The 21,493-nt window shown below is 53.3% G+C and overlaps 3 protein-coding genes across 3 annotated transcripts; 1 reads left to right on the top strand and 2 right to left on the bottom strand.

Moving 5' to 3' along the window:
- The first annotated feature begins 2,002 nt into the window (after positions 1-2,002).
- Positions 2,003-2,954, top strand: LOC132340236 (keratin-associated protein 5-4-like). The gene is made up of 2 exons (XM_059871104.1): positions 2,003-2,087; positions 2,430-2,954. The coding sequence occupies exon 2, from the start codon at positions 2,448-2,450 to the stop codon at positions 2,799-2,801; it is 354 nt and encodes a 117-aa protein (XP_059727087.1). The 5' UTR covers positions 2,003-2,087; positions 2,430-2,447; the 3' UTR covers positions 2,802-2,954.
- A 10,601-nt stretch (positions 2,955-13,555) lies between these two features.
- Positions 13,556-16,465, bottom strand: LOC132340235 (protein MRP-126-like). Its single transcript, XM_059871103.1, has 3 exons — positions 16,334-16,465; positions 14,165-14,323; positions 13,556-13,882 (listed from the first exon to the last, which is right to left on the bottom strand). Exons 1-3 carry the CDS (start codon positions 16,340-16,342, stop codon positions 13,697-13,699), a joined length of 354 nt encoding a protein of 117 aa, XP_059727086.1. The 5' UTR covers positions 16,343-16,465; the 3' UTR covers positions 13,556-13,696.
- A 2,778-nt stretch (positions 16,466-19,243) lies between these two features.
- Positions 19,244-21,270, bottom strand: LOC132340234 (protein S100-A12-like). Its single transcript, XM_059871101.1, has 3 exons — positions 21,153-21,270; positions 20,558-20,768; positions 19,244-19,515 (listed from the first exon to the last, which is right to left on the bottom strand). Exons 2-3 carry the CDS (start codon positions 20,747-20,749, stop codon positions 19,351-19,353), a joined length of 357 nt encoding a protein of 118 aa, XP_059727084.1. The 5' UTR covers positions 20,750-20,768; positions 21,153-21,270; the 3' UTR covers positions 19,244-19,350.
- Positions 21,271-21,493: the final 223 nt, after the last annotated feature.

The raw sequence follows: 21,493 nt of genomic DNA, 5'->3' as shown, positions 1-21,493 counted from the left end.
AAGGGTGCAGGCAGCAGCTCACTCCCTGTTTTTGGAGCAGGGGTGGCTCAGGAAGGCTCCTTGTCCCAGTCTGGGGTTTTCCTTGTGCCCCCCAATTCAAAACCCATTTCCAAGGCGTGGCCAACCACAAAATGTAGAGGTGCCCATTGTTAACAAACTCAGGGCAATTAAAACACCAAGAAATGAACACAGGGAGATGCCAAGAGCCAAAAATACCTTTGAGTGTTTTTTTCTCAGAAGTCATTGCCCACATTTCTGCTGAGGCCAGAACAAAACCCAGTTGAAGAGCAGCGACCAAACCCAGCCACAGTTTGTCCTGACACTGTTCTAGATCGTGGCAGCAGTTTGGCAACACAAAAGAAGCTGCAGGTTGCTCACCTGGTTCCTTCACCTGCCCTGTCCTCCCACTTTTCCCAAAATCCTCTGGTTTGGGTACCAGCAAATGTGGATGGGGTTTGGATGGCAGGAACCACTCAGCCTCCATCTCCATAAAATCAATAAATCAAAGGCAGCAGAGCTTGGGAGGAAGGCAAATATTTCCCACCCACTGTTTCCCAAGATTTTTCACTCCAATAAAACCAACAGCAGCTCCTAGGTGGGAAAATCCAGATTTCAGCCTTTTTTTGCTTCCAGTTTAACGATTGCAATGTCTTCCATAAGCAGCGACAGGAGGAGCCAAGCAAGCTCCATGGTCCTAAAGAATTCCCAGCCCACGCAGCAGAAAGGTACAGGGAGTATCCCAAATTATTGCCTCTCCTGAGCTCTCCGTGTGGGGCTGTGCATCCGGGATTTGCTGGCCCCAATTAGGAGCTAATTGGGGATCAAGGAAAATGCAAAAATGGTGTTCCTGCAGCTCTGGAGAAAGTCCCGGGGGTCTGCCAGTTGCCCACAACTGTGTGTGGCCGAGGGCTCCTCCTCCTCCTCCTCCTCTTCCTCCTCCTCCTCCTCTTCCTCCTCCTCCTCCAGCAGCACTGGAGCAGCTCACCTGGAATAAAACCATGGATTTGTTCCCGGGCTGAGACTCAACCACATAATTAAGCACCTTGCTAATCCTGGATCGTTACCCAGGGCAGGGCTTATTCCTTCCAAAAATAAGAATTCCAACTGCTTGAGGTCCTCCTGGCAGGAAACCTTGGAGTTTCCTCATCGCCCCACTGTGTTTTGACCAGTTCTAAGAGGAACGAGCCAAAGGTGATTCCAGGCAAATCCCAAAATCCCAGAGGTTGGAAAAGCCCCCCCAAGGCCATCCAGTCCAAGCTGTGCCCCATCCCCACCTTGTCCCCAGGCCAGAGGGTCACAGCCAGGCCTTCCTTGGACACCTCCAGGTGACTCCAAACCCCTTCCAAGGAAAAAATTCCTCCTGATTCCCACCTGAGCCTCCTGTCAGAGTTGTGCAGAGTCAGAAATTCCCCTGAACCCCCTTTTGTCCAGGGTGGGCTCCCCCAGTTCCCTCAGGAGTTCTCCAGCCCCTTCACCTGCTCCATTCCCTTCTCTGGACCCTCTCCAGCCCCTCTTGCCATGCATGCCCAGAACTGGACACAGCGCTGGACATTCCCCTCACCAGTGCCCAGGGAATTCCTGCTAAAGCAGAGTTTTCTCCTTTCCCAAAACTGTTTCTGCCTCTTCCAGGCCCACCTCAGTTTTCAGGGGAGTTGCAGGCCCAGAGAACCTCAGGACATCCTGGAGGGAAGTTGTGGTTTGGGGGTGAGACATCATCTCCCCCTGAACCCGAATCACTCCCGGGGTGTGATCGACAGCAAACCTGACCTGGGGAAACCAGGGCCACCCACACGGCTCCCCCAGCCCGGCCCTGCACAGGCAGAGCCAGCAATTACAGCTCTGTGGACAGGAAAGGCGACCTACAAGGAGAGGCAATCCCAGCGTGGATCAGGTGAGTCACCCCAGGAGCCCCAGAAATGGGGAGGCAAAAAAAAAAAAAAAAAAAGAAAAGAAAAAGCCACCAGCGAATTAAATGAACGGGACAGGGAGGGGCTTCTCCAGGTGGGGTGTGCAGAGAGGGTATAAAAGTCCCCAAAAGCCTCATTGCCTCTCATCCTTCCTCATCTCTTCCTGCACAAGCAGCTCAGGTAAGAGCTGGGGGGCTCCAGAACCCTCGGGGGGTGAGTTTGGATCTCCACACCTGGAACGGGGCTGGGATTTGTTCCGGGGTGGGTGAGGAGGGAGCCTGGGGGTTCAGAGGGAGCAGAGGTGGGGACGTGGAGGGAGGGTCTGGGGTCTTGATTCTGGTTTTGGAAAGCCAGGCATGGCCTGGGTGTCCCCAACACCTTCGGTGGGACAATGCCAGGGGGGAAAAGGATCCAGAAATGTGGGATCTGGCTGGGACTGGGACAAGGAACACCTGGATTCCTGCTGCCTGGAAGGGCAGGAGCAGGAAGGAGAAGCCCCTGCCAGCTGCTGTGTCCCCACAGGTGACCCAGCACAGCACCATGTGCTCCCGCCAGGACAAGGACCAGTGCCACCGGCAGCAGCGCCAGAGCAGCGGCGGCTGCCACAGCTCGGGGGGTGGCGGCTGCCACAGCTCCGGTGGTGGTGGCTGTCACAGCTCCGGTGGCAGCTCTGGGGGCTGCCACAGCTCCGGTGGCAGCTCTGGGGGCTGTCACAGCTCCGGTGGTGGCGGCTGTCACAGCTCCGGTGGTGGTGGCTGTCACAGCTCGGGCGGCGGTGGCTGTCACAGCTCTGGTGGCTCCAGCTGCCACGGGAAGCCGCAGGTGCAGGTCCAGCAGCAGCAGCAGCAGCAGCAGCAGCAGGTGCTGCAGATGCCCCAGCAGAAGATGAAGTGACAGCGTGGCCATCACCTTGTCCCAGCTCTGGCAGACAAGGCCATATGGGGACTGGCTCCCTGTCACCTCCTCGGCGGTCCCGAAGCCTCCCCGGTGCCCTCCAGAGCCTGGCAAGGGCTGGGCTGTGCCCAATAAAGAGTCACATTCCCTAAATCCCGCTGGTGTTGGTGTTTCCTTGCACTCCAGACCCAGGGAGGCAGCCCAGGATGGGGATCTGGGGCTGGGAGGTTCTCCAGAATCAGGGAGGCAGCCCAGGATGGGGTTTTAGGGCTGGGATGTTCTCCAGAGCCAGCCCAGGATGGGGTTTTAGGGCTGGGAGGTTCTCCAGAACCAGCCCAGGATGGGGTTTTAGGGCTGGGAGGTTCTCCAGAGCCAGGATGGGGGTTTAGGGCTGGGATGTTCTCCAGAGCCAGGATGGGGGTTTAGGGCTGGGATGTTCTCCAGAGCCAGGATGGGGGTTTAGGGCTGGGAGGTTCTCCAGCGTCAGCCCAGGATGGGGTTTTAGGGCTGGGATGTTCTCCAGAGCCAGCCCAGGATGGGGTTTTAGAGCTGGGATGTTCTCCAGAACCAGGATGGGGTTTTAGGGCTGGGATGTTCTCCAGAGCCAGGATGGGGGTTTAGGGCTGGGAGGTTCTCCAGAGCCAGGATGGGGGTTTAGGGCTGGGATGTTCTCCAGAGCCAGGATGGGGGTTTAGGGCTGGGAGGTTCTCCAGAACCAGGATGGGGTTTTAGAGCTGGGAGGTTCTCCAGAACCAGGATGGGGTTTTAGGGCTGGGAGGTTCTCCAGAACCAGCCCAGGATGGGGATCTGGGTCTGGGATGTTCTCCAGAGTCAGGATGGGGTTTTAGGGCTGGGATGTTCTCCAGAACCAGGATGGGGGTTTAGGGCTGGGATGTTCTCCAGATCCAGGATGGGGTTTTAGGGCTGGGATGTTCTCCAGAACCAGGATGGGGGTTTAGGGCTGGGATGTTCTCCAGAACCAGGATGGGGTTTTAGGGCTGGGATGTTCTCCAGAACCAGGATGGGGGTTTAGGGCTGGGATGTTCTCCAGAATCAGGGAGACAGCCCAGGATGGACTTTTAGGGTTGGGATCTCCTGGAGAAGAAAAAACCACTTTCCCCTCTTTTTTTACCCGCACCATTCCTGGCTTTATCCAGTTCCAGCTCCAGAGCAAGGATTAAGCTCTGGGAGCTGGAGAAGGAGCTATAATTAAACCTGGGCTTAATTTCACCCAGCACGAGCAGAGGAACCTTTGGAAAAGCAGCACCTCAGTGCAGGCAGGTGAGGCTGGCAATTGGCACAGGAAGGAGATAAAAACGGAGCGATAACGATCGCAGTGAGTCAGGGAGCTGTAAACACAGGGAGGCCAGTCAGGAATCGGGCTTGGAGCCACAGCTCAGTGACACGGAGCTGTCTCATTTCCGGGAAAAAAGAGAGACACCCCCCACACAGGGCTGTTCCCACCCCGGATCCTCATTCCCTGCTCTCACACTCAGGGAACTCTGGCAGCAGCGGCGGATTTTCCACTTTACAGGTGCATTTTCCTCTTTACAGATGGATTTTCCTCCTTTCCAGGTGGATTTTCCTCTTTACAGGTGGATTTCCCTCCTTACAGGTGGATTTTCCTCCTTTACAGGTGGATTTCCCTCCTTACAGGTGGATTTTCCACTTTTACAGGTGCATTTTCCTCCTTTCCAGGTGGATTTTCCTCCTTTACAGGTGGATTTTCCTCTTTACAGGTGGATTTCCCTCCTTTACAGGTGGATTTTCCTCCTTTACAGGTGGATTTTCCTCTTTCCAGGTGGATTTCCCTCCTTTACAGGTGGATTTCCCTCCTTTACAGGTGGATTTCCCTCCTTTACAGGTGGATTTTCCTCCTTTGGGGAATCACTTCCCAGAGGAGGACACAGAGCTGGGATGGGGTTGGGGTTGGGGTGCAGGGAGGGAGGTTGTTGCATTTGCAGTGATCCCCGGGGCAGGAAGGAATGACAGATCTGACTCCATGTTCTCAGAAATCTGATTTATTACTTTATTATAATTTTTATTTTATGCTACTTTATTTTATCATATCATTTTATGATATATTATGTTAAAGAATCCTAACTAAACTGTACTAAAGAATACAGAAAGCATCCAGACAGAAGGCAAAAAAAGACAATCATGAAAAATTTGTGACTGTCTCCAGAGTCCCGACACAGCTTGGCAACGAGACAAAATAATTCAGACCAGAAACCAACAAAACAACCACCTGGGGGTAAACAATCTCCAAACCCATTCCAGACCAGCAAAACTCAGGAGAAGCAAATGAGATTAAGAATTGTTTCCCTTTTCTCTGAGGCTTCTCAGCTTCCCAGGAGAAAAATCCTGGGCCGAGGGATTTTTCCAGAAAAGGTGAATGTGACGGGAGGTCAGGATCATCTCGTGGCTGATGATGGACCAGCAATGGATTCCTCCATCCTGGAATTACTCCAGATCCCAGGAAGGAGCTCCAGGATCTGCACAGCAGCGCCAAGGGACAGGGGAGGGGTTGGGGACAATTGGGACCATGGGGGTGGTGGCACTGCAGCCACACCTGCCAGCTCCTCTGTCCCCACGGGTCACCTGTGCCCTGGCCCCGTGAGGTGCCCAGTGAAGAGCCACATTCCCTGAATCCCTCTGGGCTCGGTGTGTCCCTAAACTCAGAGTCACGGGATGGAGGAGGTTGGGAAAGACCCCTGGCATGGCTGATCCCCAACTCCCCCTCCGTGATCCGGAAGGATCCAGATGGATTCAGGAGGGGTTCGGGATGGAGCTGGGCTCCCCCTGAACCTTCAGAATGCTCTGGGGACCGTGGGTCATTCCTGGGGGAATCACCCCTGGGGGATCATTCCTGTGGGATCATCCTTGTGGGATCATTCCTGTGGGATCATCCTTGTGGGATCGTTTCTGGGGGAATCATTGATGGGGGATCACCCCTGGGGGATCATTCCTGGGAGAATCACCCCTGTGGGATCACCCCTGTGGGATCATTCTTGGGGGAATCACCCCTGGGGGATTATCCCTGTGGGATCATTCCTGTGGGATCATTCCTGTGGGATCACCCCTGTGGGATCATTCCTGGGGGATCATCCCTGTAGGATCATTCCTGTGGGATCACCCCTGGGGGAATCACCCCTGTGGGATCACCCCTGTGGGATCACCCCTGGGGGAATCACTCCTGTGGGATCACCCCTGTGGGATCACCCCTGGGGGAATCACCCCTGTGGGATCATTCCTGTGGAATCACCCCTGTGGGATCACCCCTGTGGATCACCCCTGTGGGATTATCCCTGTGGGATCATTCCTGTGGGATCACCCCTGTGGGATCATTTCTGGGGGAATCACCCCTATGGGATCATCCCTGTGGGATCATTCCTGGGTGGATCACCCCTGCAGAATCCCAACATTGCAGAAATCCCAGAAACCTCCCCCCACCCCCAGCGTGCCCTCCAGGACCCCACAGCCCCCAGACCCTCCCAACCCCTTGGAGTTTCCCCACCACACCCTCCAGCCTCGGGAGGCTCCTAAAATCCAGGCAGGCACCAGGTTGGACGGTTTTTATTGGGGTTTTTGGGGTTTTACAACCGTTCATGTGAGAAAGGGGAAAAACAAGCAAGGAAAAATCACCTTTGGGATATTTACAGTGCAGAAAGATCGCCCTAAAAACCACAAGGAGCCCCCTCAGGCAGAGCTGAAGGATTGGCTGCAGCTGAGGTGCATTTTCGGTGAGTCCACCCCCCAAAATCCCGTGGGAATTTTGCTGTTGACTCCAAACGAGCTGAACTCCCAACAAAAAATGAAATTTTAATTTTCCCCCCGGAATTGTCACTCTGGGCTCGTTATTGCTGTACAGGCTGACCCAAATAATTACCCTGCTCAACCCAGCCCTGTTAACCAGGGATTTTTTTCCACTTTCTCCCCATTAATAACCGGGGTGAAGGGGCTGAGATTTCAACGGGGTTGAGATTTTTTGCTTTTTATGAGGAAAAAAAGAGAAAATCTGCCCCCAGCCACCCCCTCCAAGCCTTCAAAGCTGCGTTTTTCAAGCACCCCGAGGAGACGCCGTTGGAACGTGGGGACTGAAGGACACCTGGGGATATTTTTTGCCTCATGGAGGTAAATTGGTGGAGCTGGGTGTGGTCCTCACTTGTCCCAGGATGTTCCTGGTCTGGAAGGAGGAGCAGGAAAAGCCTGGAAGGAGATCTCAGCAATCCTACAGAAAGGGAGGAAAACCCACGGGGGGTGAGCCCACAAAACCTGGCAGGGCTCGAGTCCCTCCCTCCAGCCCGCTCTGATTGGCACTGATTGGTGCCCAATTACTGCGCAGGTTTAATTAAGAGCTGATTAACGCCCTGCAGAGCCCAGCTCCTGCTCCACCCCACCCTCCCCGCCGGGCTGGGCTCACCACCATGACCACACCTTGTCACCTGGGGGTGACACCGGGCACAGGGACGGCTCTGTCCCCACCCCAGGGGGTGTCCCACGGGTGACATCACCTTGCTGTCCCTCACCTGCTCCCTCCACGTGCCAGGAGCAGCCGAGAGCCCTCAGTAGACGCAGGGCTTGGCGGGAGCCCTCTCCTTGTTGATGGGCTCTGTGTCGGGCTCCGAGGGCCGGGGGATGGCTCTGTACTTGCTGCTCGGGGACCTCTGAGGGGGGACACGACCCCGTCAGCCCCTCCCGAGGTGGGGAAGGGCCGGGACCCCTCAGCCCGAGGTGCTGGAGGGGTCCAAACCCGCTGCCAGAGCTGCAGAGCTGGAGCTGCCCCTGTGGGAGAAGGGGAGGGGGCGCGGGAGCTCCGCAGGAAAAACCCCCAGAGAGGAGAGACCCCAGCCCAGCCGGGATGTGGGGGGGGCTGCTGCCGACCCCCAAACCCCCCCGTCCAGCCCGAAATACCCCAGAGGGCAGAGGGGGATGTGGTGACAGCGGGAACGACCTCCCCCAGTGGCTGCAGCGTCCCCAGCACCCACATCCCAAATTTTGGGTGCCCGAACGGCCCATGGGGAGTGCCCAGCTGTGCGTGTCCATCCAACCTCTCTGTCCCTGCAGTTCCTGAGGAAAAGTCCCTCTCCAGCTTCCCTGGAGCCCCTGCAGATGCTGGAGGGGCTCTGGGGTCTCCACAGGCTCAACATTCCCAACATTCCCAACATTCCCAACATTCCCAGTCCCTTTATTAACTCACTCCAACAATTCCAGGTCCCTTTCCCAGCCCCTCTTCCCCCTCCAGGCCCTGCTGTTACCTTGACAGGAACGAATTCCTGCTGGATCAGCTTCTTGAACTCGCTCCTGCTGAAGGTCTCTGATTTCCTGCCCTTCCTGGCGTTGCCCTGGGAGCTCTGCATCATGTCAGTGATGGCTTTGATGAGCCTGGACATGGCTCCAGTCCTGCAGAGGAGCAGAGCCTGAGGCCACAGCCACTGTCAGGGTGGCAGGAAAATCCCCCCAAACATCCCTTCCAAAAATCCCAAATATCCCTTCCAAAAATCCCCCCAAATATCCCTTCCAAAGATCCCAAACATCCCTTCCAATAAACCCAAATATCCCTTCCAATGATCCCAAACATCCCTTCCAATAATCCCCAAATACCCCTTCCATTGATCCTAAACATCCCTTCCAAAAATCCCAAATATCCCTTCCAAAACTCCCAAACATCCCTTCCAATGATCCCAAACATCCCTTCCAAAACTCCCAAATATCCCTTCCAATGATCCCAAATATCTCTTCCAATGATCGCCCCAAACATCCCTTCCAACAATCCCAAAAATCCCTTCCAAAGATCCCAAATATCCCTTCCAAAAATCCCAAACATCCCTTCCAAAAACCCCAAAAATCCCTTCCAACGGTCCCAAACATCCCCCCTCAGCCTTCCTGCATTTGATTTCTCCAGAGGTAAAGAGAAACTTTCCTTTCCCGGCTTCTCCGAGCACTTTCCCCTCGCCTCCCCTCATTTCTCCACTTTCCCCGGCTCGATTAGAGGGAAGCAGCTCCCTGTAACCACCCAGGCGCTCGGGGCTGAATGAATCAGCTCCCGCAGGTGCCCCAGGTGCCCCAGGTGCGTCCAGCCTCCTGCCCGGGAGCTGATCCCGTCCTGCCGCCGGCTAAAGCCGGTTCCAAGGCAACCCCAGGAACACAAAAGCTCATTTCAAACACAAAAATTCATCTTAAAGACGAAAAGAAGCGGCGGAGACTCACCTGCATCCGCCGGGGCCGGGCCGGGAGTGGCGGGAGCGGCTCGGAGCAGCCCCGGGCAGGTTCGGGGGTGGGAGGAGGAGAAGATTCCTTCCGGTCAGTCCTGTTCTCTGGCTGCCTCTTCCCAAGGAGCCTCCCTCATTATCCTGCGCTCCGAGGATGTTTACGGCACACCTGGAGAGGTGTATGTAGGTCAGGGACGAAGCACCTCCTTGGGTCCCCAACAAAGCCAGCCCGATGTTCCCTTCCCATGTAAAATTCTGCATTTCACATCCCCTAATTGGGGTTTTTTTTCCCTCTACAACAGAAGGGGTTTGTGGGTTCAAGGGTAAAGTTTGGAAAATGTCACAAACCTGGAGAATTCCTGCAGGAAAAGGGGGTTTAATCTTATTTTTAGGCTGTCCTAAATGTCACTGGGCTCAGACTGGAGGCGCCTTGGGCCAGCTCAGGCAAGGGCAGCAGAGCTGGGGCTGCTGTGGTGAGAAAGGAGCAGGAGCCCTGAGCTGGCAGGGCAGTGCTGGCACGGAGGGGACACCTGGGGACACCTGGGGACCACCACGGGATCCTGTCCTGATGGATCCAGGATCAGCATGAGATCCTGCCATGATGGATGCGGGATCAGGTTCTGATCCTGCCCCGATGGAGCCAGGACCAGGACCAGGCTCTGATCCTGCCCTGATGGATCTGGGATCAGGCTCTGATCCTGCCCTGATGGATCTGGGATCGGGTTCTGATCCTGCCCTGATGGATCTGGGATCGGGTTCTGATCCTGCCATGATGGATCTGGGATCAGGTTCTGATCCTGTCCCGATTGAACCAGGACCAGGACCAGGTTCTGATCCTGCCCCAATGGATCTGGGATCGGGTTCTGAACCTGCCCCGATGGAACCAGCACTAGGACCAGGTTCTGATCCTGCCCTGATGGATCTGGGATCAGGTTCTGATCCTGCCCTGATGGATCTGGGCTCAGGTTCTGATCCTGCCCCGATGGAACCAGGACCAGAACCAGGTTCTGATCCTGCCCTGATGGATTCGGGCTCAGGTTCTGATCCTGCCCTGATGGATTCGGGCTCAGGTTCTGATCCTGCCCCCATGGATCCGTGCCCAGGCTCTGATCCTGCCCTGATGGATCTGGGACCAGGTTCTGATCCTGCCCTGATGGAACCAGGACCAGGACCAGGCTCTGATCCTGCCCTGATGGATCCGGGCTCTGGTTCTGATCCTGCCCCCATGGATCTGGGATCGGGTTCTGATCCTGCCCCAATGGATCCGTGCCCAGGCTCTGATCCTGCCCTGATGGATTCGGGCTCAGGTTCTGATCCTGCCCTGATGGATTCGGGCTCAGGCTCTGATCCTGCCCCAATGGAACCAGGACCAGGACCAGGTTCTGATCCTTCCCCGATGGATCCGTGCCCAGGCTCTGATCCTGCCCTGATGAATCTGGGCTCAGGTTCTGATCCTGCCCCAATGGATCCGGGCTCAGGCTCTGATCCTGCCCCGATGGAACCAGGACCAGGCTCAGGCTCTGATCCATCCCCAGGACCCGGCAGAGGCTCGGGGGCCGCTCCCAGCCCAGCCCAGCCCGTTGTGCCCCCGGAGGAGCCCGGCGCTGCCCGGGTCCCTCCCCGTGCCCAGGGCGTGCCGCTCCCGGCAGCTCGGGCACCGCGATCTCCCGATTGGGGCTGATCTCGCTCGCCATCTCCCCGCGGCTGGGACAGGAGGGGCTGCAGAGCCACCCACGCCCCTCGCTGGGTTGGAAATGGGATCAGGCCACGGGCTGGAGCCAAATTTTCCTCCCGCAGCAGGATGAGGCAAGAGGCAGCAAGTCCCGGCAGGTCCCTGGCTGCTTTTGGGGCAGCAGCAGCAGCCCTGGCTGCTCCCCCTCTTTAGGGACCCCCCGAGCTTTTGGGGGATTTTTGGGGATTCCCTTCGGGGCTGGGTTTGGGGCATGGCTGTGGGGGTACCAGGTGTGGGTTTCTCTGGGTCGGGGTTGGAGGCACTCGAGATGATATTTCATGTTGGGACTCAGCAGTGAGATTATTTTACTGATAAGAAATAATAAACACATGTGAGTTGGGCAGCAAGGCCCAAAATGGCCAACAGCCTCTTCTTCCGAGGTCTTTTAAGATTAAACTATCCAGTTAAGAGCTGAAAAATTAAATTATTCTCCCTTTTCACCGAAGAACTGACCCCAAAGAGCCCAAAATGTGGATTTTTCCACCCGGTTACAAGATGCCACCCAAACCCAAGAAGGAAGGAGAAGCATGAAGAAGAAATCCAGGAGAGCACCCTGTGCCCTCCATCTTGCATACTAAAAATCCCAAAAATTGAATTGGGAGGATGAGTCAGGCTGGGGAACCATCGGTTTCTCTGGGTTGGAGGCACTCGAGGTGATATTTCATGTTGGGACTCAGGTGTTTATTATTGTGTTTGTTATTTCTTATCAGTGAAACAATCTCACTGCTGTCAGTTGGGCAGCAAGGCCCAAAATGGCCAACAGTCTCTTCTTCCGAGGTCTTTTAAGATTAAACTATCCAATTAAGAGCTGGAAAATTAAATTATTCTCCCTTTTCACCCAAGAACTGATCCCAGTGTGGATTTTTCCACCCGGTTACAAGATGCCACGAAACCCAAGAAGGAGGAAGAAGAAGAAACCCAGGAGGACACACTGTGCCCTCCACCTTGCATACTAAAAATCCCAAAAATTGAATTTCTCACCCACGCTGCTCTCGATAATTTCCCACTTGTGTGGGTTCCAGTCTAGGCTGAAGTTTAGGAAATTTTCTCCACGAACGAGGGTCAAAGTCAGAGCTCCCCTGGCGGTCGCAGCTCGGGCAGGACCTGGTGGCCTCTCCAAGTGTCGCATCCTGGCGATGTCGCGTCCCAGCAGGTGGCAGCAGGAGCGCGGGCTCGCCTCCGGATCCCGGAGACTTTCAGGGGATTATTATTATTATTTGTATAGATTATTAGGGGATTATTATTAAAAATAAATAAATAATAATATATTATTTATAATTTCAATATTATTATATTATATTATATTATATTATATTATATTATATTATATTATATTATATTATATTATATTATATTATATTATATTATATTATATTATATTATATTATATTATATTATATTATATTATATTATATATTACTTAATATATATTATAAATTAAAAATAATATATATTATATATTATATATTGTATATTGTATATTATACATTATATATTATATATTATATATTATTTCATATTATATTATATTATATTATATTATATTATATTATATTATATTATATTATATTATATTATATTATTTATTTCATATTATATTATATTATTTCATATTATATTATTTCATATTATATATTGCATAATATATATTATAAATAATATATAATAATATATATAATATTTTACCTATTATCTATTATCTATTATAATAGATATATAATAATTATATATTATATATTATACATTATATTATCTATTATCTATTATCTATTATATATTATATTATATATTGACTTAATAATATACTATATATTATATAATAAAATAATTATATATTTTAATATAATAGAACACGTATTAATAGTGCATATTAACATAATATTATCTATTATTATAATATATTATATTATTATATACCATAATAATATATCGTATATTATATATATTAATAATATAATATATAATATATAATAATATATAACATATATACTATTTTGTAATGCAAAATAATATTATTTATTTATTATTATTTATTATTATTTATTATTACATTTTTTAAAATGAAATTTAAAAATAAAATTTAAAAATAAATTTTAAAAATAAACATTTTTAGAACACCTCATTTTTTTCTGGGGCACAGAGCTGAGGGCACCCCCAGCTTTGACCCCGTTGGGAGGAATTTGACATTTTGGGTGTCAAAACTGCCTCCAGAGGAAGCTGAAGCAACCTGGGGGTGAAGCAAACCCGGGGAGGTCTTGTGTTAATTGCCTTAATTAATTGCGTCTTGCTTCAGCTCTTGCTGCTTTGGGGAAGTTTCTGGAAGGTTCCTTCCCGGAGCTGGGCGGTTTCAGGGCTTTGAGTCACCCTTGGGAAATCAGCTCTGGTGGTTTTCTGCCCCAAAAAGGGTTTGGGGAGCTCCCGGGCAGCTTTTCACTCTGGAGAGCAGCTAATTATTTACTAATTAACATTTTTGGGGTAAATTTGGGGTGTTCTGGGTCAGGGATTGGGGTTCTTTCACCTTCTTGTCCATTTTTAAGCCCAAAATTTAACGTGTCCACCACCACCTGTGGAGCAAAAATGCCCCAAAAAGGTTTTTCTGCAAAAAACATTGCTCATCCCTCCCCATCCTTCCTCCCAGCTCCTCCCCACCACCACAGCAGGCCAAAAAAAAACAAAAAGTGGGTTTTTTTTCCAGCTGGAAATGCAAAAATCTGTCAAATCCTGGGTGCAAGCCCAAATCCCAGATTCCCAATCCCAAAGGTGGATTTAGGAGAGGGAAAAAACCCCGGAGAACCCACAGAGACCCAGGAGAGCTTTGGAAATCTTTATTTGGCAGCAAAGCCACGGCGCTGGGAGGAAGAGGAGGAGGAGGAGGAGGAAGAGGAGGGAGGATTTTAAGGCTGGATTCAGCTCTGGAACCTTCTCCAAGCTCCAGGATTGCTGGGAGGAGCTCAGTGGTGGTGCTGGTGCTGGTGGTGGTGCTGGTGCTGGTGGTCCTCCACCTCGTGCAGGTGCTCGTGGGTGGCACAGGTGACACGGGTGACCAGCAGCATCATCTCCCCAAAGCTGATCTGGGCGTCCTTGTTGACGTCCAGGTCCTTCATGATCTGGTCGATGGTGGCCTGGCTCTTCACGTGCTGTGAAGAAAGAGGGGACAAAGTGAGGGCAAAATCTCCATCCCTGGGTGGAGAAAACGTTCCTTTGGCTTTAGGAAGGTGAGCTCCAAATGAAAAAAAATGGTTTTTTGCGGTGTTTGTGGTGTGGAAAATGAGATTTTGGGTTGATTTTTGCAGAGAAGGGGATGAGGGTTCCTCCAGTGGAGAACGTTTGGGACGGGGTGGTTGGGCAGGAGAGCAGAGCAGGAAGGGGGTGAACCCAAACCCTGGAGATGCTCCAGGCACTGGGATCCAGCCCCTCACCTTCAGGTAGTTGGCCAGCTGCTTCTCCATCAGCAGCTTGAGCTCCTGCTTGGTCAGGGTGTCCAGGTCGCCCTCGCGGCGCGAGTACTGGTGGAAGACGTCGATGATGGCGTCCATGGCCTTCTCCAGCTCCGACAGCTTCTCCTGGCTCTGCTGGCCCTGCAGGAGAAATGGTCACTCGGAATGCCCAGGAGAATCTGGGACAACCAGGCTGGATCCAGGAGAATCTGGGATATCTGGGCTGGATCCAGGAGAATCTGAGATAACTGGACTGGATCCAGGAGAATCTGAGATATCTGGGCTGGATCCAGGAGAATCTGGGATATCTGGACTGGATCCAGGAGAATCTGGGATATCTGAGTTGGGTCCAGGAGAATCTGGGATAACCAGGCTGGATCCAGGAGAATCTGGGATATCTGGACTGGATCCAGGAGAATCTGGGATATCTGAGTTGGGTCCAGGAGAATCTGGGATAACCAGGCTGGATCCAGGAGAATCTGGGATAACCAGGCTGGATCCAGGAGAATCTGGGATATCTGGGCTGGATCCAGGAGAATCTGAGATAACTGGGCTGGATCCAGGAGAATCTGGGATATCGGGGCTGGATCCAGGAGAATCTGGGATAACTGGGCTGGATCCAGGAGAATCTGAGATAACCAGGCTGGATCCAGGAGAATCTGGGATAACCAGGCTGGATCCAGGAGAATCTGGGATAACCAGGCTGGATCCAGGAGAATCTGGGATATCTGGGCTGGATCAAGGAGAATCTGGGATAACCAGGCTGGATCCAGGAGAATCTGGGATAACTGGACTGGATCCAGGAGAATCTGAGATATCTGGGCTGGATCCAGGAGAATCTGGGATATCTGGGCTGGATCCAGGAGAATCTGAGATATCTGGGCTGGATCCAGGAGAATCTGGGATATCTGGGCTGGATCCAGGAGAATCTGGGATATCTGAGCTGGGTCCAGGAGAATCTGGGATATCTGGGCTGGATCCAGGAGAATCTGGGATATCTGAGCTGGGTCCAGGAGAATCTGAGATATCTGGGCTGGATCCAGGAGAATCTGGGACAACTGGGCTGGATCCAGGAGAATCTGGGATAACCAGGCTGGATCCAGGAGAATCTGGGATATCTGGGCTGGATCCAGGAGAATCTGGGGAGGAACATTTCTCTCTGGAGCTGTTGGAGGCTGAAGGACCTCCTTCTCCAAGGAGGCTGAGGGAGAAAATCTGGGGAGGAACGTTCCTTTTTGGAGCTGTTGGAATTTTCTCCAAGGAGGCTGAAGGACCTCGCAGCCTCTGTGCACCTACAGGTGAGAGCTCAGAGCTGGTTTGGCCCCAAAATGGGCCTGGCCTAAGGCTGGTTCTGGTGCTAAACCAACCAGAGCAGCTGATACCACACAAAGAAGGTGACAACACCCCAAAACCCTCAGTGGGGACACAGAGAAGGTGACAACACCCCAAAACTCTCAGTGGGGACACAGAGAAAGTGACAACACCCCAAAACCCTCTGTGGGGACACAAAGAAGGTGACAACACCTCAAAACCCTCTGTGGGGACATCAAGCAGGTGACAACACCCCAAAACTCTCAGTGGGGACACAAAGAAGGTGACAACACCCCAAAACCCTCAGTGGGGACATCAAGCAGGTGACAACAAACCAAAACCCTCTTTGGGGACACAAAGAAGGTGACAACACCCCAAAACCCTCTGTGGGGACACAAAGAAGGTGACAACACCTCAAAACTCTCAGTGGGGACACAGAGAAAGTGACAACACCCCAAAACCCTCTGTGGGGACACAAAGAAGGTGACAACACCTCAAAACTCTCAGTGGGGACACAGAGAAAGTGACAACACCCCAACACCCTCTGTGGGGACACAAAGAAGGTGACAACACCTCAAAACCCTCAGTGGGGACACAGAGCAGGTGACAACACCCCAAAAACCCTCAGTGGGGACACAGAGCAGGAGATCTGATGTCCCCGAGCCTCTTTGGTGGCCAGGAACCTCTTCCAGGAGGAAACCTCTCTCCTCACAGGCTCTGGAGATGGTTTTGCCCAGCCAGGACCCCGGGGTGGAGATGAAGAGAAGCTCCCTGAGGATCCTCACACCTCGGATCACCTGGAAAAGAGCACGGACACCCCCAAATGCCCCCCACACTTGCCTTGCTCATCTTGTCACCTCAGCGACGTCCCCTGGGGCGGCTGCGGGGCCGGTGCCACCCCGGTGTCTCTTATAGCCCAGCCATGAAATGTCCCCATTGTGAAATGTCCCCGTCCTGTCCCGTTCCTGGCCCCACAACGCCCCTGGCATTGCTCAAGGCTCCAGAAAGTTCCCCAAAAGGGGCTCTGTGGCTTTTCCCGCAAGCTCGGGGTGTCACCAGCTCAGGTGGGGGTGGCCCTGTCCCCTCACCTGCTGGGATTCACCACCAGCTCTGGGCAAAAGTCCCTTCCCTTGGGATCCTTCCACTTTTGGGATTTTTCCTTATTTGGGATTCTTCCACATTTGGAATTTTTACATATTTGGGATTTTTCCATATTTGGGATCTTCCACATTTGGGATTTTTCCACATTCGGGATTTTTCCGTATTTGGGATTTTTCCACATTTGGGGTTTTTCCACATTTGGGTTCATCCACATTTGGGATTTTCCACATTTGGGATTTTTCCCCATTTGGGTTCTTCCACATTTGGGATTTTTCCACATTTGGGATTTTTTCCACTTTTTAGTTCTTCCACATTTGGGATTTTTTTCCACATTTGGGATTTTTTCCACATTTGGGATTTTTCCCCATTTTCCTCCTTTCCAGAGCCGTTTGCTGATGCCAGGTGTTGAAGGTCCTCAAAATATCTCCACCCCTGGTGCATCCCAGTGTCCCACACCTTGCCCAAAACCTCCAAAATCACCGAGCCCAACCTTTGACCCCTCACCAGAGCAGAACACCGAGTGCTACCCGCTCCGTGTCACCCGGGGCACAGGTGGCACCGGGACCGTCCCCAGCCTGCAGCAACCAGCTGTCCATGAAAGACGATCCGGGCGTGTTCCCGGCCTGGCCCAGCTCCAGGAGCTCCGTTCCCTCCGTGCCAAGGCTGGCTTGTCCCCACCCCAGGTGTGCCCTGAGCTGCAGAGCCCAGGTGTGGCTGAAAGGTGCATTTTTATTTCACTTTTCAGGCCTCTGGCCTGCCTTTGTGGCTTTTTTTGTGGTGGTGTTTCTCGGCGTGGCGGAGGCCTCGCGCGGGCCTGGCAGCTCCGAGCCGCCAAGTTTGGGAGCAAAACGAGATTTTCCAGCGTTTCCTCATCAAAACGAGCTGCCTGCTGACTCAGCAATCTCATCTGGGGTTTGTTTGACCTGCCCAGCTCGGGCTGGTCTTGTCATGGTCGGTCTCAGGTTGGTCTTGGGCCTCCTGGGTTTGGAGGCCAAAACAAGGCCGAGTTCAGAAGCTCCTTCCAGCAGGAATTTCCTCCTGGAAAGGACAACCAGGACACAGAGGGTTGGAGTCCCCATCCCTAGAGGTGTCCAAGGAAGGGTTGGACATTGGTCTGGGTGACCAGGTGGGGACAGGTCTGGGTGACCAGGTGGGAACAGGTCACAGGCTGGACATTGGTCTGGGTGACCAGGTGGGGACAGATCTGGGTGACCAGTTGGGAACAGGTCACAGGCTGGACATTGGTCTGGGTGACCAGGTGGGGACAGGTGGCAGGCTGGACATTGGTGACCAGGTGGGGACAGGTCTGGGTGACCAGGTGGGGACAGATCTGGGTGACCTGGTGGAGCCAGGTCACAGGCTGGAAGTTGGTGGCCAGGTGGGGACAGATCACAGGCTAGACAAATCTGGGTGACCAGGTGGGGACAGGTGGCAGGCTGGACATTGGTGACCAGGTGGGGACAGGTCACAAGTTGCACATTGGCCCAGGTAGGGACACGTCAGAAGTTGGAAGTTGGTGACCAGGTGGGGACAGGTCACAGGCTGGACATTGGTCTGGGTGACCAGGTGGGGACAGATCTGGGTGACCAGGTGGGGACAGGTCACAGGCTGGACATTGGTGACCAAGTGTGGACAGGTCTGGGTGACCAGATGGGGACAGGTCACAGGCTGGACTCGACCTTGGAGGTCTTTCCCAAGAGAAAGGACCCCGGGATTCCATCCCCAGCCCCCAGCCCTGGCTGCTGGCGTGCTCTGCTTTCACAACTGGTGGGTTCTGCTGCAGAACAGGACATCTGGGGACATCGGGGACGTTTCACAACCGGGTGTCCGGGGGCGGCCGCCGTGTTGCGGAGTTTTGGTGCAATTTCAGGAATTTGGTGCAATTGGGCTCCCTTTGATCGCCCTGGAGGTGCCAGGGGGACGAGGATGGGGGACAAGGATGGGGGACAGGGGGTTCCAAGGTGGCCTGAGCCAGGGGTGACCCCCAGGTGTGAGTGGTCAGTGCAGGCACTGAGGGACAAGGGGGTCACAGGGACAGGGGCTGGCACCACTTTGGCGGCTCTGCAGGTGTCCTTGCAGGGCAGCCTCCCTGTCCAGCTGTCCCCAAGGCCCAGGCTCGGCCAGGGATCCATGAACCAGAGCAGGAGCAACCCAGGATCTGCTGGGAGGTGCCCAGGGGCCCGCCGGGACACCCCGAGGTTGCAAAGAATTGCAAAATTCTTTCAAAACTCACTTTTAGGGGCAGGAGAGTGGCTGGGGTGGGGAGAGGGGGCAGCAGCTTTGTCCCCCCCGGGTCCATATCCCAACACCCGGATATCCCAACTTCCCAAATCCCAAATTGTCATCAAGCAGAGCATTCCCAGTGCCTGAGGTGCAGGATTTGGGATTTGGGATTTGGGTGTGGCAGTGTTGGGACATGGAAGTGTCTGAACTCTCCGAGAACGGCAGAAAGTCATCATTACCACACCCTGAAACCCCAACATCCCAAACCAGAGGATTTTGGGCACTGGGAACATTTTGCTTCATGAGGGTTTTTTGACAAAACCATCACTGCAGGTGACCCCACCCACCCCCCTCTGTCCCTCTGTCCCTCTGTCCCTCTGTCCCCATGTCCCTCCCACCCCCACAATGGACAAGGAACAGCTCAGAGAACTTCAAGTGCTGCTTTATTGTGCCATGGGGCTGCTCCAGGCGGGCAGGGAGCAGCCAGAGCCCAGTTCCCCAAGCTTCCCTCTCCCATTTTTCCACGGCCGGGCTCAGTCCTGGTCGGGCCCGCAGCGCTCGGAGCCGTGGCTGATGCGGTGGGCGTCGTCGGCCAGCTTGCTCAGCACGATGGTGAACTCCTCAAAGCTCACCTCCTTGTCCTTGTTCAGGTCGGTCTCCTGGAAGAGCTTGTCCAAGTAGCCAGCCCGGTTCCTGTCCTAAATTTGGGGACATGAGGGTGTCCTTGTTCAGGTTGGTCTCCTGGAAGAGCTTGCCCAAGTAGCCAGCCCGGTTCCTCTCCTAAATTTGGGGTCACGTCCCTGTCCCAACTCCACTCCTGGAGCTGGGTGGATCCTTCTCTGCCCTGGGAAGGGTTTGGAAGCTGCAGGATGTCCCAACCCTCCCCTGCCTCGCCCTTAGCCCCAAATTAAACCCCAGAGGGGACAGGATTTTGTCCCAAATCCCTGTGGTTTGGGGACACAGTGGCTTTTAGGAGAAATCCATTGGACCAGGCCAATTTTGGGAGAAACCAATTGCACCAGGCCAATTTTGGGAGAAACCAATTGGACCACGCCAATTTTGGGAGAAATCAGTTGGACAAGGCCAATTTTGGGAATCACCAACAATGAACTTGCACCACTTTCCACCTTATTGAGAGGAGACTGCAACATTAGAACTCCCAGAACCCTCACAGCCGAGGCCCAAGAAGCCCTGGAGAAGGTTGCTGAGGTCCTTCAACAAACACAACACATGGATGCCACAGCCACTTCTTCTCGCAGTGTTAGGAGGAAAAATGCAATTGTGTGGTCTCAGATTTCAAGGGGACACCTCAAAGAGGGATCCAAATGGATTTTCTTATCCTGCAGACCTCCAAAACCAATTTTTACGACATGAGAAACGACAGCTCGGGTCGTAATCAGAGCCAGAGCGAGATTGCTGACGACAGCAAAGATTTCACATTTTATCTGCCATTGAAAAGAGAATCTTTCGATTGGGCCTTGCAAAAACCAGAAAAATCTCAAATCTCGTGGCTGGACTGTTCAGGTGTGAGCTCAATTCACTTCCCAGTGCCACACATGTGGAACCTTTCAACCGGGCATGGCAAAAACCAGAAGAATTTTAAATTGCGTTTGATTCCACCACCACCACGCGCGGCGGGAGGAAGAGCAGAGGTGACCCCAAACTGGGCGTGGCAGAAACCCCCCGACCCCCAGGGGCTCCTGAGCCCCATCCCCGTGGGGTTGTCCCTGGGGCACTCACACAGGTCTGCAGGAAGGACGGCGCCTGCTCCGTCAGCAGCGTGGTGAAGTCGCCGAGGCTCAGGAGGTCGATCTCGCCCTGGCGGATGCTGTACTGGTGGAACGTGTCCACCACGGTCTGCAGGGCCTTCTCCAGGGTGCAATTCCCCGGGAACTGACGGCTCCCGGCGTGGCTGTGGGTGCTGGTGGACATGGCTGAGCTCTGGGGGGACCTGCAGGGGTTGGGGACAAACCTCGAAGAGTGAGATGGGGCAAAAATCAGCGGGAGCTGCGCCTGAGCTCCTTGGTGGGGAGCAGAAAATGAGGGGATTTGGGGATATTGCTGGGATACAGCTCCAGTTTGGCTTTGCCAAGGAGCAGCTTGTTCCAACACACCTGGGGACCTTTCTCAGGTGAGGGAAGCAGGGGCAGAGGGCACAGAATTAGTGGTGCCTCCACCAAAGATGGCACCAAAACCCCATTAATTTGTCCTCATTTTCCAACCCAAACCAACCTTCTGCTCTACCCCGAGGAGAACCCATCACACTGGGCTGATGGATCCCAAACTGCTTCTCCCTCATCCTTTCCCCTGCAAGGACCATCCCTGTCCTACTCACCCTGGTCTCCAAGGAGGGTTTGGATCCGTCAATGTGCCCCAGGAGCCTGGAGCAGCCCTTTTATACCTGTCTGAGGTCTTGTTTCATCAGAGCTGGTGACACACCTGCCACAAGCATCGGCTTGAGTTTACATTTCCCGCACCTGGAAATTGCCAGGTGGGAACCCCGAGCCCCTCCCGGCCTCATTCCTCCGCTCCAGTTCCTGGTTGCACCCACCAGGCTTTGGAAATGTTGTCCTTGTCCCCTCCATCACCTCTGACAGGGCTCAGGGAGGGGAAAAACCCCGGCTTGGTCACATCTCCGTGTCGAGGGCAAGGCCGTCCGGGCAGAAGTTGCCAAAA

The sequence above is a fragment of the Haemorhous mexicanus genome, chromosome 31, assembly GCF_027477595.1.
Source record: "Haemorhous mexicanus isolate bHaeMex1 chromosome 31, bHaeMex1.pri, whole genome shotgun sequence".
NCBI classification, from domain to species: Eukaryota; Metazoa; Chordata; class Aves; order Passeriformes; family Fringillidae; genus Haemorhous; species Haemorhous mexicanus.
Note: the sequence above shows the minus strand (reverse complement) of the source record. Positions and strands in the feature narration are given on the sequence as shown.

Coding starts and splice junctions, on each gene's coding strand:
- LOC132340236 (XM_059871104.1), top strand. CDS start 2,448: ATGTGCTCCCGCCAGGACAAGGACCAGTGCCACCGGCAGCAGCGCCAG.
- LOC132340235 (XM_059871103.1), bottom strand. Junction 13,883..14,164: donor AGCTGGCCAACTACCTGAAG/GTGAGGGGCTGG, acceptor CTTTCTTCACAG/CACGTGAAGAGCCAGGCCAC.
- LOC132340234 (XM_059871101.1), bottom strand. CDS start 20,749: ATGTCCACCAGCACCCACAGCCACGCCGGGAGCCGTCAGTTCCCGGGG. Junction 19,516..20,557: donor CGTCCTTCCTGCAGACCTGT/GTGAGTGCCCCA, acceptor CCCCAAATTTAG/GACAGGAACCGGGCTGGCTA.